Here is a 14,538-nt window from a genome sequence, read left to right on the forward strand (position 1 = left end):
GTGCGTGCGTGTGTTTGCGTGCGTGTGTGAGTGAGTGTGTGTGAGTGTGCGTGTGTGTTTGCGCGTGTGAGTGTGCGTGTGTGTTTGCCCGTGTGCGAGTGTGTGTGTGTGTGCGTGAGTGTCTTATTAAACTGCATGGCTGCTCCTCTCGGCTTGTGTCCTCCTTCAGGGCCCATCAGCCTCTTGCAGTGCAAACACAGCCATTAAAAATTCCTCACGGCGCCTCGACGTCACTCACAGCAGGAGCGCCGTTACAGCGAGGGGAGAGATAGCCGTTGAGCTTCCTGTGCCGAGCTTCGGCCGCCACAGCTGGACTCGACACGACGTGTCGCGTGGTTTCTCTGCTGGGTTAACACCACCAGCTTAGAGCAGAACAGGTGAAACCAGTAGAGCGGGGCGATAGGACCAAAAATATTTATCACGATATACATTTGAAAATTTGCGATAACAATGTAACTGACGATATAATTGACACCAGACAAAACACTTGACAACTCCTCAACTTTATCCTGTCCAGGGTCGCGGGCGGTGCTGGAGCCTATCCCAGCTGTCATAGGGCGAGAGGCAGGGTACACCCTGGACAGGTCGCCAGTCTGTCGCAGGGCTTTCATCGAGGGTTTGTTTCCTCCTCCAGGCATCGCTTGAACATCAGCACATCTGTGTGGATATTTGCTGCCGTCCTGTCAAACTACAGCAAAGAGAAAATAAACCGCATCTCACGACCGTGCGACAGATGTGACCGCAGAGAGTCATGTGACCGGCTTTAACAATAAAGGTTTGGGGTCAGAAGGTTTAGTGTTTCCGAGCAGCTCGGGATGTAGTTTATGCACATAATCATCACTAATAGCTTCAATGCAGGTGTTCATCTCTGGGCCATGAAGTGCAGCAATACGGCTCTGAAAGTACTTAAGACAGTATTAAAATGAAATTATACTTTAAAAGAACTGACATAAACAAATACCAGATATATAAAGTTATTAAAATAAATATAAAATTACTTTATGCTAAATAATTTTAATACTAAAAGTAATAAATGAAAAATGCAAACTTTAAAAGTATGAATGTTATTGACGACATTAAGCATTAAGTATATATCAAATCAGAGAAAACTGCCGAGTAAACTCGTGAAAACGTAAATAACAAAATGCCATCAAGGTCATAAAAAGCTTTAAATGAAAGTAAATTAAAGTATTTTAAGTTGAACACAGGTAAAAACAAAGGTAACGACCAACAGACAAAAGTCAATCTAGGAATGATTCCATGTTTCTAACTCTTCGTGCTCGCAGGTTCACTCTCCTCGCTCTGCCCGTAACCATCATCAATAATTCAGGCGGCTGTTTCCAGGCGCAGCGGCGAGCTGCTGATCGAAGCATCAACAGTCCGACAGCACGAGCTCGTTACGCTTCTCTGCAGGTAGTGGCCGATCAGCCTTCCCATCAGCCCCTGCTACTGCGGTTGTTTTCTGGAAGGATTTGACCTCCGACCTCCGGCTGCAGCAGACTGCGGCTCTGAATGTTTCTGCGTTTGTGAGGACGACTCCGTGTTTAAACCCACAGTAACGAGCTGATTTGTGATTGGATAACTTCTTTCCCACCCACACACTCGTTACAGGTTCAGTGCTGTGTTAGAGCTGTGAGGACGCACAGACTCACATCAACAAGGAAATGGACAGTAACAGGACATGACTGCACCGTAACGGAGACGCTGAAACGCCGCGTCCTGTCACAGAGTCATAATTAAATTAAACATCATCTCGTGCTTGAATTTTCGCTCCGGGGGGCGAGGACGTCGACATAAATAGACTTCTGACAGGAAGTGTCTGAATCTGCGTGAGAGCGCCTGCACTGCTGGTTTCAGCGTGGCGAGAAACACAGCAGAGAGATTTTATACACATCAATCAATTTATGTCATTTTTTGCATCTCTTTATAAACAAAAAAGATGTTTTATTTTCCTCATTTCCTGTCATTCACGTTGTGTTCCAATGATCAGGCATCAGACTGCTCTAAAGCTCTCAGTTTATCAGGGTTTTTTTCTACTCCAGGACCTGAATGATGTCACAGAGAGGGGATACAGCCACCACTCCCACTAGGTGTTCAAACCTAATCAAAGCTAATCAGGCTGCTTTATTTAATTTTTAAATCCGACCGAGGCTGAACTGAGGAGCTGCATCGAGGCCTGGAGGAAGACAAAGAAGGATTGTTTTGAATTGTGGATCATGCAAAGCAGCTCTAAGAGGGGCCAGGAACAACAACAGGTCCACGTGAAACATCTAAAAACACAACTGCCTGAAACCAGCAAACTTTCTATCAGTGACGAGCCACCAGGACCTGAACTCCCGGCCAGGTTCTGATCCGAGCACCGACCTCCAATCGGAGGCTCCAGCAGTGACTCAGTTCCTATGCTGAAATGTTTACAGGCTGAACCTACATCAGTTTTGGTCTCTGTGGATAATTTTCACCTTATTTCAAACTGTAAACGCTGGTTTTGGTTCTTACGTAACATATTTAGTCACCCGGGCAGCGTGCGTCCTGTAACCGTGTCCTCAGGTGTTCCTCGAGTGCTGATCTGTTGGTGTTCCTGTATTTAGACCGAGCCGACTGTGCTTTGTCCTGCTGAATCACCGAGCTGCAGCTCGTCGTTAATAAGGAGCTGAAAATAGCGCCAACGCCGAGGCGCTGCCCTACAAACACACACCTGAGGCTCTGACACCTTTCCTGTGCAGGGAGGAGACGCCTGAAACAAACAGGAACACGGAGGTTGCTGGTTCAAATCCACTGAGGACTCTTCATCAGTGCTCAGCGGGTGCAGGGAGAAAAATGTCCTTTAAGTTTAATGTCACACGGAGGGAGTTTTTAAGGACGAGGCAGCGGGGGTTCAGATCAGAGGAGAGACACGGATCACAGAAATGGGATTTCAGAGAAGAGATGAGGGCCTGCAGGGACACTGATCCCAGACCAGCTGGAGACGCCGCATCGGGACGTTAACCTCGTTTACATACAGCCACTAACGATTCAGCCCAGCAAACAGATTTAAGAGACTGAAACTCATCTTTCAGAACAAAGTTGCTCCTTTAACGCCTCCCACAGACAGAACATGGACACTGACCCGACCTCCTGTTCTAACCTCAGCTTCTGTTTGATTGCTTTCATTTCTGCTCTATTGTTGGTTTTAGAGGCGTCTCTCTCATCTCTACAACATCTTCCTGTCCTCTGTCACCTTTACAGCAGATGTTTTAAAACCCCCATTAGACCGTTTCACCTCGAGAAGCTCAAGTCATGGATACGCGCTGAACCTGAAACTTATTTCTGGACTTCCAGGATAGGAGCAGCAACTTCAGCGCACAAAGATGGCGACTGGCTGAAGTCTGACTGCCTCAAAAAGCCAAATCTGAACTTCAGGAAACACCAGCACCACTGCTGCAGGCCACCCAAACCTTAAATCACACGACAGGTTGAGAAGTCGTCATCATAACCAGATACATGCAGCGATATGTTCTGTTATTGAACGTCATGGTTCACGTTTGGTTTTTAAACTCATGCTTGTTGTTTAAAACAACATCATCAAGTTTTTTTACAGTTTGAAAGTACCAATAAATAACTGAATAAATGTTTTTGCCCTAGTAGCTTTTATAAACCCGATAAAACAACCAAACACTATGACACAAAGAGAAAGTGCATCACGGAGTAAACCTGGGATTCTTCAGGTTGACCATGATGCTCAAGGACACAGGTAGACATGTGTCACCTAAAAACACTCATAATGAATTTAAAACGCTCCATGGATCTCAACAGACAATGTTCAGTTATCAATCTTTCCCTGACCTACGAAACTACAACTTACAGACTGTCCAGGAACACAAAGAGCTCAAAATAGCTTCAGTAAGGTGACGGCTCCAGACTTCCAACTGGTGTGAAAAAAAAAAACGTGAAAGCGCAAAAATCAGCTCTGTCTCGTTCAGCAGCTACAGTGACGCCACAGGAAGCAGAGAGCAGATCACACGCAGCATTATTAGCTCTGTCACATTATTACATGTTAATAATGTGATAAAAATGAACAATCAAAATGTCAATATGTTCCGGATGCTTTCAAATTTCATTCACAGCTCTAAAAACACCAAGAAGCCTGTGTTCAGTTCAAAGTCAGACACCACACACTGCCAGCATAAAGTGAAAACAGTCAGCTGGTAACTATCCTGATCAGTAATCAATAAATGGATTGAACTGAATACCAAAAATAACTATGACTTTAAAAAGAGATGAGACTTAATAAACCAAAGGCGTGAAAATTTCAATTAAATTTAATCCATATAGCCTCAAATCACAACAACTGTTGCCTTAAGGTGTGTTATATTGTAAGGTAAAGACCATACAATAAGATAAAGAGCAAAGAAAATGTCACGCCAAACTCGCATTAGGAAAAGTCAAATTTATTTCTAATCCTTATTTTTTAGAAAAGAAACCGATGAGTAAGAATAAAAGGCTTGGGGCTGTATATGTCCATCGACTTTTCTTCAATTCGGCAATGATACAGTAAAATGAATGGTTTTACTTTCCCTACAATCATCGCTTCATATCATCCAAACCGGTTCCCAACCTCCGTTCATTAGCGATGCTGTTTTAATGGGTATAACAGGCTGGAATGAGGAGCGAACCCTTCAGAAAAGTAAGTTTTTTTACTGAATAAAAAGTCGTCTTTATTATAATATACTAGCCGAATTGACCATCGACTCACAATTAATGACAACATACCACCTATTAGGAGGTAGCACTATTTTTGGTAGAAATCTCACTTTTATAAATGTATCGTCACAAATCGATACTAACCACTTCATCAGCGGTGCTGTTTTAATGGGGACCAACGGCGGGAATGAGGCGCGGACCCCTGAAAAAAGTGAATTTTCACCTAATAAAAAAGCCGTTTGAATGATGTAATGAAAGCCGAATTTAACACCGACTCACTCTTAACTAAACTCGCCCTCCAGTGTGTGCGTGTGTCGGTATTTTATGAGCTTTCTTCAAGCGTTACCTTAGTGGTGACAATACAAATGCAGTCCATCGTTCCGAGCCGGGAGTGAAGCCCGGGAACATCAGCATCTCATCTCCGTCCGTCCTTCCTGTTGAGCGAACTCCAGCGAGGCGCCACTCTTCATAAATGCTTCACATTCACTCACAAACCGACCGACTGCGGTCATAAATCTACCCAAGAGAGAGAGTGCGCTCACCGGAGAGCCACCTCATCCCTCCCCCGGTCCTCCTTCATACCGTATCCGGAGCTCAGCAGGAGCAGCGCTCAGCGAACCCCGCTCCTCCACACACAAAGGCTGCGTTCAGGCGCTTTGGGAAAAATCCACTCCCTCCAAGTTATGAGGTTAAAAGATTAACACGGGACTATTAAAACCAGTGTATTGTATTGTTTGTTAGCGAGGTTACAGGAGATAGAAATTAATAATATAATTTTATCCAGTCAAGTTTTCACTTTAAACCGATCAATCAAACGCGTTTTGACTGGAAAAATAGTTTCAGAGTGTATCTGAATGCAACACTAAATACCTGGACTGTAATGATTGCGTAATTGCAGACCAGCGTATTTATTAACACTTAAAAAAATAAACACAGACATTAAATAATACATTTTGGAGCAGCTTAAATTATGTAGTTAATTATTTATCATATTATAAATTTACACTAATTAAAATATGAATTTATTCTGTAATAAAGAACTGAGTCAAGTATTTTTACCTTTCAGTAATTACATTTGACATCAGGTATTGTACTTTTAGCCAAAACTAAAACAGTTTTGATGCAAATATGACGTAAATGTCATGTGATTGAAATCATTACAATTATTATTTTTCTCCCCTGCAGGTTCTAAATGGCACGTAGGTATTCTGAGCAGTCCTTAGGCATGAATGATATCTGCAGATGACGATCTGGGCTGAAATTAGTTTGTACTTACCAGTGAATAATACTGTTTTATTACAAGTGCAACATGACTCTAAAAAGACTTGATTATAGATAAATTTCAACTTGATAGAATAAAACAGTTATTTCTTCAAATAATCATGTGAAATAGTGACTGATATGATATGTGACTATTCCCTGATATTTTCTACATTAAACAAACAGCTGAAACAGCAGTATGTCTGACATTTTTACATAAAAAGGATTCATGAGTAATTTTTCTATCAATCAGCTAACTGGATTACGGACTGGTGGCTGCGCTGTAACCATCAGTGTGTTTTAAAGTGTCCCTGAAGCGCTGTGACGTCCTACTCGATAAGAGACCACAAACTCATCTTGTCTGAGTCAGACTGTGCCTCGGCTTTTCCTCTTGAGGTTTGAAAACACGCTAACTGCTGCTGATGACATGTATGACTCAACGCCAAATGCTCGTGGAGGTGGAGGAGGAGGAGCAGTGTCCCTCTCAGCAGGAGCAGGGGGAGGAGGAGATGGGGCAGCGTGGGCGTTTGGCAGGTGGGAATCTTTCACAGCTCCATGAATCCGTCATGTAGCTGCGTCGCGTCTCATGCGTGTCATCATCATCATATGGCGTGTTTCACACCTCGACATTAACACAGAACAGGAAGTGATGCGAGTGGCGTTTTCCACAGAACAGTTTGCCGGGCTTTACATTAAAGTGATGAGCTCGTTTGCCCTGAAGAGAAATAGTTATTAGTGCTTTTGTGCTTGTTCTCCAAGCAGCTGAGAGCATCAGAGCGATCGATCAGAGTTTAAATGAGCTGCAGCAGTTTAACGTCTGCGTGCAGCAGCAGGGAGAAGCATGCCTGCATGTTTGACCCGTTTCTGATAATTCACTGCAGAAAAGTTTAAAGAACCTTTATCGAGCTGCTGTGACCCACAACTGTGTTTAGCACTGGACTTTTGTTTCACAGTAACATGAAAAGAACAGTTTAACCCTGCAGAGAAGCTGCAGAGAAGCAGCAACTGCCTCAGGTGTGGACATCTCAAACCGCTCACAGCGCCGTGGTCGTCACACATCACGAGCGTTATCAGTTAAAGTCAGAGTGAAAAGCTTTGCTGGTTGTTCTGAGGAACACGAGGACATACGAGCGCTCTGTGACTGCTCTCTGCACGGCTGCCTGAGCAGCTTCAGCACTGTGGAAACACTTCAGGTAAAGTCGAGATGACGTGAGTTTTATTCCACATTGACTGTCACGCAAAGCGCCTCTGAAACACTACTTGTTCACCACCTGCTCACCAGGTGCACAGCAGGTTTTTTTTATTGGTCGATGAGCGTCTTACAGGACGCGCTCACAGTTCGTCCGTGTCCAAGTCTCCGCCTCTTCCTGCGATGATGCTGTGGCTCTGTGGGTTCCGACTACAGACTGTAAATAAAAGATGGATGCAGTTTCCAGCTGTGCAAAATGAAGCCAGTGCATTCTTCTGAATGTCCAGCAGGTGGCGCCTCCTCTGACCCTCCAGCCTGATCATCTGATCCTGATGAGTTCATGGTCTCAGTCGCTGCTTTCAGGTGTCATTAAACGCAACACAGTGTTGATTTTGTTGTTCCCATTAGAGTTTGTAAAAAAAGACAAAGAGGGAGATGCTCATTGGCTAACAACTTGTGACTGAAAGTCATTCACCAATGAGCATACAGTACCCTTCAGTGTCAAGTTTGAGGCTTCACAAAACAGACTTGACTAACAGGTGACGACGCTACGTCCATCTGTTTTATACAGTCTGTTTCCACTGCAGCTGAGGAGCCTCACCTGTCAGCAGGTGTTCTCCACCTGCAGCCTGACGACAGTGAAACAATGTGGGATAAAAAGGGAGCTGAGCCTTGTTAGATGGTTTGACTCACTGAGCAGCAGCAGCCTCAGACCACAGCTTCATGTTGTGTGAATTATTAACTCTTTCCAGGCCGAGGCTCTGAGCCGCTGCTGCCTTGTGGTGAATAATGTTTGCTTATGGACGAAGCTTCGCAGGTAGATTTTGCATAAGTGGGTCACAGCAATGTGAGGTCAGAAAGTCCCCCGGACGAGCTGCGACGCTCAGAAACGTACAACACTGAGAAACACATGAGGATGGTATTTGAAAGCAGCACGAGACACACAGGAGCCTGAAGAGGCGGCGCAGGACCGAAGCCTCACGGAAACCTGAACTGAATTCCACACCAACCACCACCACGAAGGTGCTGAACGCCAGTACAGCTCCAGTCTGTCCGGGGGAGGCCTCGCAAGGCTCCTTCACAATAAAAGCTCCACGCAGGCAGGCGCTCAGCCTGGCTGCAGGGTCATACCCGCTGTTTTTTAACAGACTCTCTCACTAACAGCTCAAAATGTAAAGTTGACCCATTTCAAACACTACTTTTTATCAGCTGATATCTGAGACATGCTGACATGAATTCAGTGAAGTTTGAACGTCTATTTGCTCAGTTTGGATAAAATAAGGAAGTGAAATTCAATCAAAAACAATAAACATGAACTGATCGAAGAGTTTCACTTCAATTTAAGATTATTTGGACTTGAATGTAAATGAAACCGTGCTGCAGAGCTGAAATCAGGAACTAACATCTGCACGGCGCTAACGAACAAACTTCTGCTGCCGTATCCTGAGCTTAAAGTGAATTTTTAATCTGCATCATTTAAAGAGATTAAAAGCATCAGTAAAATGTTCTTAAACACATTTACTGCTGCTGTGAACAGCTCTATTAAATCTACTGTGTTTCTATTGTGCTGTGGGTAAATGAATCTATTTCATCTGGCTTCAGTTTGAGACCCTCGGCCAGTTTTAATCCACGTTTAACACTTTAAATGATTTTAATATCACTTTAACTTTGATTTACAGCTTCTTGTGGAAACACTGGTTACATTTTAGGTTTGTTGTTCCAGTAAAGTGAAGCCTTTGAGCACCAACTGTTCATATAACTGCAGAATAACAGCTCACATGCATCTATTAGCTAGCTGTGACGTTTTCATGTGAAACATGGTGTCATTTTTATTTTTGCTCGTTGTCCATTTATGGTCACAGCGTGAAAAGAAAAGCTCGTCACACCTGATTCGATGTGTAAACTCTAAACGTCTGAAGACTCACTCGACGAAAAGTCGTTCGTGTAAATCCGTTAATAAAGTTTTTACCACATCAGTGACAGCTGTGTGTTAGTGTGTGTGTGCAGCTCTGAGGACCGGAGGTGTACCATTCAGACCCGACAACATGAACCAAAACGAATGAAGCACGATGAACCCACGACCCCTGAACACAGCACAGACAGCCTCGACGTGCCGCCGCGTTCCTGCTGATAGAAATATTTAAACACTGAGACCAGACGTGAAGATGGAGGATGAAAACTGAAGGAGCGCATCTTCAGGTCAGAGTTCAGCTCACACGCCGACCATGAAGCCACGGCTCCTCGGTGAGAGCTGCGAGTTTGTTTTATTGATCAGTGTTAAAAACAAGCCTCAGACTTCAGCTCTGGTTCCACTTTCATCCAAACTCAGATCAGAACGACTCAAAGCGACACGTTGAGGCCGTCTGGGCGAACCTGACCCCTGACCCCCACCCCTCCGATGGCCCAAAAAAAGCACACGAGGACTGGATGGGACATGCGGCGAAGGTGGACGACACCGACAGCCCCTCCCACCAACAGCAGGCAGTACTTACTTGTCCGTCACGGCCAGGCGGGCACTTGGCCTGCGCCAACGTGTGGAGGATTTCGTTTAGGAGGGGGGAGTCCTACGGGGGAGCATGAGCGTTTACAGTCGGGAAAAAGAGGAAAGAAGAAGAAAAGCATTCAATCAAACAACACAGCAGGTTGAAACATCTCAGCCAACGTCAGGTTTGTGCTCCGATCTAAACATGATGCGTACGTCCCGCCCTCCATCTCTGCTGATCATCAGGTGAAATATGTCCACCTCACACTGACGCATGTTTGCCTCCGTTCATGCATCTGCAAAGGACTGAAACCCAACCAGCTGTGCTCTCACTGACACGAGTCCCCACCTGCAGCAGCGTGTTATGGTGGCTGGCAGAAAACTCCCGGGGTCATTATGGCTGTCACGTTCGACCTGTTCTGAAAATAAGGAGCCAGTTTATTGGCTCCAGAGGATACAGATGGAGTACTGATCGCCTGGTCAAACAACCAGCTCACCTTTACACCCATGTGACCCAAACCCGGGTCCTGGACAGCTGAAAGCACAGGACTGAAAAACCAGGATGAACGAGCTCAGTCCGGCTCTGGAAAAGCTCCTCACACAACAAACGGGCTGGATCAGGCGGGAGCAAACAGACAAGCAGGTGAAAGGCGTTCTGGAGAAGCTTCTCGCGTCATTTTTAAATTCAGACATTTTCCTTTTTGTCTTCCTCAAAGCGAGAAGCCCGATGCCTCACTCAGGAAGTCCAGGCTTAGCTTTGCCTGAAGAGAGGAACGGTTGGCCAGCTCCATCGGATGAGAACCGTAACCTCCACTTAACCTGGATGTGCCGCTCACTCACATAGCGAGCGTCAGAGTAAATCCTGAGCGTGCATCAGCTGCCCCGCAACCCTGAACGCTAACCTCAGGCCAGCCGCGAGCGGATGAACGTCTCCGTCCACCTGCCCGAGCGCACAGCACGGGAATAATGATGCATTACATCCAGACTCCAGCTGTTTGCCACGGCAACCTCTGCAGACTTCAGCTTTAACCCCCTCCCAAAAAAACCAATCTCATACAAAGACACAAAATAACATTTTCTGGATTATACTCCAATTTCTGGCTGATCCCATCTGCTATTATGAAAACACGGGATTAGAGCGAATGAAAGAAGCAGAGGAGGCAGACTGCTCCGTTTTCGCTTCACTAACAGAATCGCCGGCTTTCACGTTTCACATGTTGGCGTTCACCACAACGTCGCGAATCACATCTTGGAGACGTGTTTGTGCCGCAGACGGAAGCTCAGCTGAGCTGAACGCAGACGCACAAACACCGAGGTCTCAGGATTTAAAGCACCAAACAAACAACCTGCCGCCTCTGCTCTCGTTTTTCAGGAAGAGAAAACAGAAACTTTACTGAAAATAACTTTAAAAGCATGTGAAGCGTGCAGACTGATGGAGATCGCTGGCATTAATCTCTCACTTCTACCAATAATCAATCGATTGTTTCAAATTATAAGACGTCAGAAAACTGAAACATCAGTCACCACTTTCACTCTGTCTTTTTCCCCCGTTTTACCTGCAGAGTCACTTTTTCTACTAAACTGAACATTTTCCATGAGTTCTACTTTCAGCGAGTCTTTATTTTATTTGACTTTTTGTCCCATCTGATTTGGTTTTGTGTGATTTTATCTTCTGTTCTGTGACGTTACATTTTATCGAGCTGCTCTGTTGTATTTCTGATGTTTGTTACAGACTGTTGATGTGCTGCATTGACTCTGGAACTTCACAACATCTGGAATAAACCAAGTTGTAGTTTGAGGGTTGAGCAGCAGGTCTGCACACACACACGTTTGAATAGAAAAGCAGCACAGATTCATTCTGCAGGTAAAATAACTCCAATAATAAACTAATCAATGATGTCTTTGATCAACTGTGAGATCAACACGAGAGTGAAATCTCAGCGTCGTTGACCTCGGACTGTTTTTCAAGTGAGAAGTTTAAACGTCCTCACAAACGTTTACATCAGATCAGCACAAAACTGGAAACTGGAGGAGATTCGTTCTTCTTATATTATAGAAAGTGTAACTTAAATCTGTGGATTTCCAATCAATAACAGTTTGATGTTCAACATTATTTCTGTTTGTTTTCTTGTTGAGATGCGCATTTAAAACCATCAGACAACAACAATCGTTTGTTTTTTCCCTGAAACTGAACGTCGTTTGGATTTTCGAACATTAATGCGTTCAGTTTGATTCAGGGACTAACGAGGGATCAGTTTTAATGTTTTCTGGTCATTTTATAACCAGACAATCAATAAATTACTGACGTAAACAAACTGCCAGATGGTGATGACGTGTAACTGATGACAGTTTAGATAAAAATCAGGTGGAGGGAAACAGTTGATATTTGCTTTCCACACACACACACACACACACAAGGCCCCTCAAGCATGTCATCAGGAAGTCAGAAGCACAAAACCACACCTGAGGTTAAACACAAGCTCAGCGAGTGGAACGCACACACACACACACACACACACACACACACACACACACACACACACGCGCGCGCGATGAAACCAGCAGCTCCGCCTTTAAAAACTTTGGATGATCTCCACCTCGGCAGGGGAGTGAACCTCCACGAGCGCTCACACGCTTGACTGTCGTTGCAGAAGGAAACATCACTCGTCTCATTTTCACTTTCCTCGCTTTAACTGCACAACTCATGAAGTTTGTACTTCCTCAGGCTGCTGATCTAAATCTTCATCATCATCATCATCATCGTCCTGTGGACTAGTGAAGGACATCTGACGCCATCGTGTCCTCCAACACAAACGTCGTCTTTTAGCTCAAAGCTGCTGCGGAGGCGCACGGTCACGTACAGCAGAGAGAAACTGAACAGTTGCTCTCATGGCTGAAAATCAGACACAGTCAAACATTTAAAAGCACTTTGGTAGAGTTTCTGTTTTAACATCATTTAAACTCAAGGTGAAGAAACGCCGCTCCAGATTTATGTCCGACACACCTGTGCACAGCGTGAAACAGAAGCTCAGGCTGAATCGCGACTTTCATTTTGTTCAATACCAATTTGTACCACCAGATGGCGCAGTGATTACACGTTTTTAGTTAACACGTGAGAGCAGCTAAGAAGAAATGCTAAATGTTAGAAACAGCACGAACTAGGAAAGTGATGCCGAACGAATTCTGCAGAACATAATTACTAAAAGTTCATTTGAAACATGAAAAATTAAGTTAACATTTAATTCATGATCAAAAGAAAACCTGCAGTTCCTCCAATGTCCACCGGAGGCTCCGGCAGCGAGTGAGTTCCCACAGACTTTTTAAATAAAAAGTTCACAGCCGGATACGGAAACCGCTTTGGTCTCCAGAGCCGTTTAAGGGTTTACAGTTTGTAGTTTCAGGGGCGTGGCCTCTTTGACAGGTGAATGGCGACACAGGTGGTTGTAGCTGCTAGCTGGCTCCCAGGCTTGAGCTGGTATTCTGGACTGTTTTAATGACATCATCTGACCAACAGTGAGGTTACGGCACTAACAGACCGTCCAAGAAGTCTGACTTCCAGATTTAATGAAATGTAACAATTTTAATTGGATGTTAGCATTAATTAGCACCACTCCATGTCTCTGAATGCAAGCTTGCTAGCATTACCAGGTAACTGAGCATTTAACTACCTACATGTTCACTACTGGCTCCAAACAAACCAACATGGTGGCAGCCAAACTGCTAAGACTGAGGACAAAACCAAAGGGTGACATCACTGTGGTTACGTCTATATTTTAAAAAAGCCCAGAAAAGTAAACAGGAAAGAAAAGGTTTCATTTTGGCTTCTCCAGTTACGAACGCCAAAACACCAACGTGTCATTCTCTATTTTTAAATCTCTCATTTATGAGTGATGACTGTTTCTGTCACTGCCAGGAAATACCAAGACATGGCTGCTGTAACTGGTAAACAAGACAGGAAGATCCAGCTCTTATTTCAAAATAAGAGCAGGAGGAGTGATAACAGATGGCATCCACACACTGACTGAGGGGTTTTCTTGGCCTTTAGGAGACGACCGACCACAACCGCTCAGCGTAGCGTGAGCTAAAGATGCATTTATGCGTTTCAGGGTTTTGGAAATCAGAAGCACAAAACTGTATTTCAGCTCCTGTAATTTTAACGTTCTGGATAAAACAGTCTCAGTTTTTGTCAATTTTCTTTTGAAGGAAGAAAACCGACACTTAATGAGGCTCCAAGAAGAAATATTATTGCTGCAGTGAAACGAGTTGCTCATCAGCCCAAACTAATCAAGCCAAACACGCTGTGACCAGGAGTTCGACCCGTTTGTACCCGTCGAGGAGCCGGCGCTGGCGGGAATCCTGTTTTCCTCGTTTAGTGCGAGCGGGGAACAGATGGCGTCAGTTTGTCCATCGAACTGCTTTGCAAATCAAATGCAGCTTCATTTTTCATCCTGCGAGGTCTGAAAGGTTTGATCTATTTTTACCGTTTTCTATTTTTAACCAACGGTCGGCGTCTCTGCTACAGAGCAGCAGGAAGCAGGAAAAAGAACCCGAGTGTTGGTGGCACTTCCTGTCCTGACAGGCGGAGCGGCAGCTGTCAGCAGCTGGAGTTCTTACCTCGATGCTGGTGCTAAGGCTGGGCAGCGTGTCCGAGGTCACCGTTGTACTTTGAAGGCTGGAGAAGTCCCATAGGTTGACGGGCGCCATGGGGTCCGCCCCCTTGGAAGACTCCACCCATCTCTGACTGTCCAATAAGGTCACTTCGTAAAACTCCTGGATATCTGCGAGGACACAGAGAGACAGGCGATTGGTAATGGAGTCGTTTTCAGCTTCATTTATTTTATTTGTCTTTGACTGGTAGACTCCTCCCTCGCTCTTATTTTGAAGGCTCCGTCTATTTTGTCATTTCCTGTCTAACAGCTTGCACGTC

General features: G+C 44.8%; 1 protein-coding gene across 10 annotated transcripts in view; it reads right to left on the reverse strand.

The window, feature by feature from the left end:
* LOC102292558 (disks large homolog 1) overlaps window positions 1-14,538 on the reverse strand; it is a 100,440-nt gene that overhangs the window by 64,486 nt on the left and 21,416 nt on the right. For 6 of the 10 annotated variants that reach the window (XM_005945796.3, XM_042213579.1, XM_014341186.2 and 3 more), the window contains exon 3: window positions 14,226-14,389. In XM_005945796.3, coding sequence (XP_005945858.1) covers window positions 14,226-14,389 — 164 coding nt within the window. Of the gene's footprint in view, window positions 1-9,621; window positions 9,694-14,225; window positions 14,390-14,538 lie in introns of all 10 variants that reach the window. The other 4 variants (XM_005945790.3, XM_042213577.1, XM_005945791.3 and 1 more) reach the window with 1 other exon arrangement.

The sequence above is a fragment of the Haplochromis burtoni genome, unplaced genomic scaffold, assembly GCF_018398535.1.
Source record: "Haplochromis burtoni strain Fernald_Lab_line unplaced genomic scaffold, NCSU_Asbu1 Contig_455, whole genome shotgun sequence".
Taxonomy (NCBI): Eukaryota; Metazoa; Chordata; class Actinopteri; order Cichliformes; family Cichlidae; genus Haplochromis; species Haplochromis burtoni.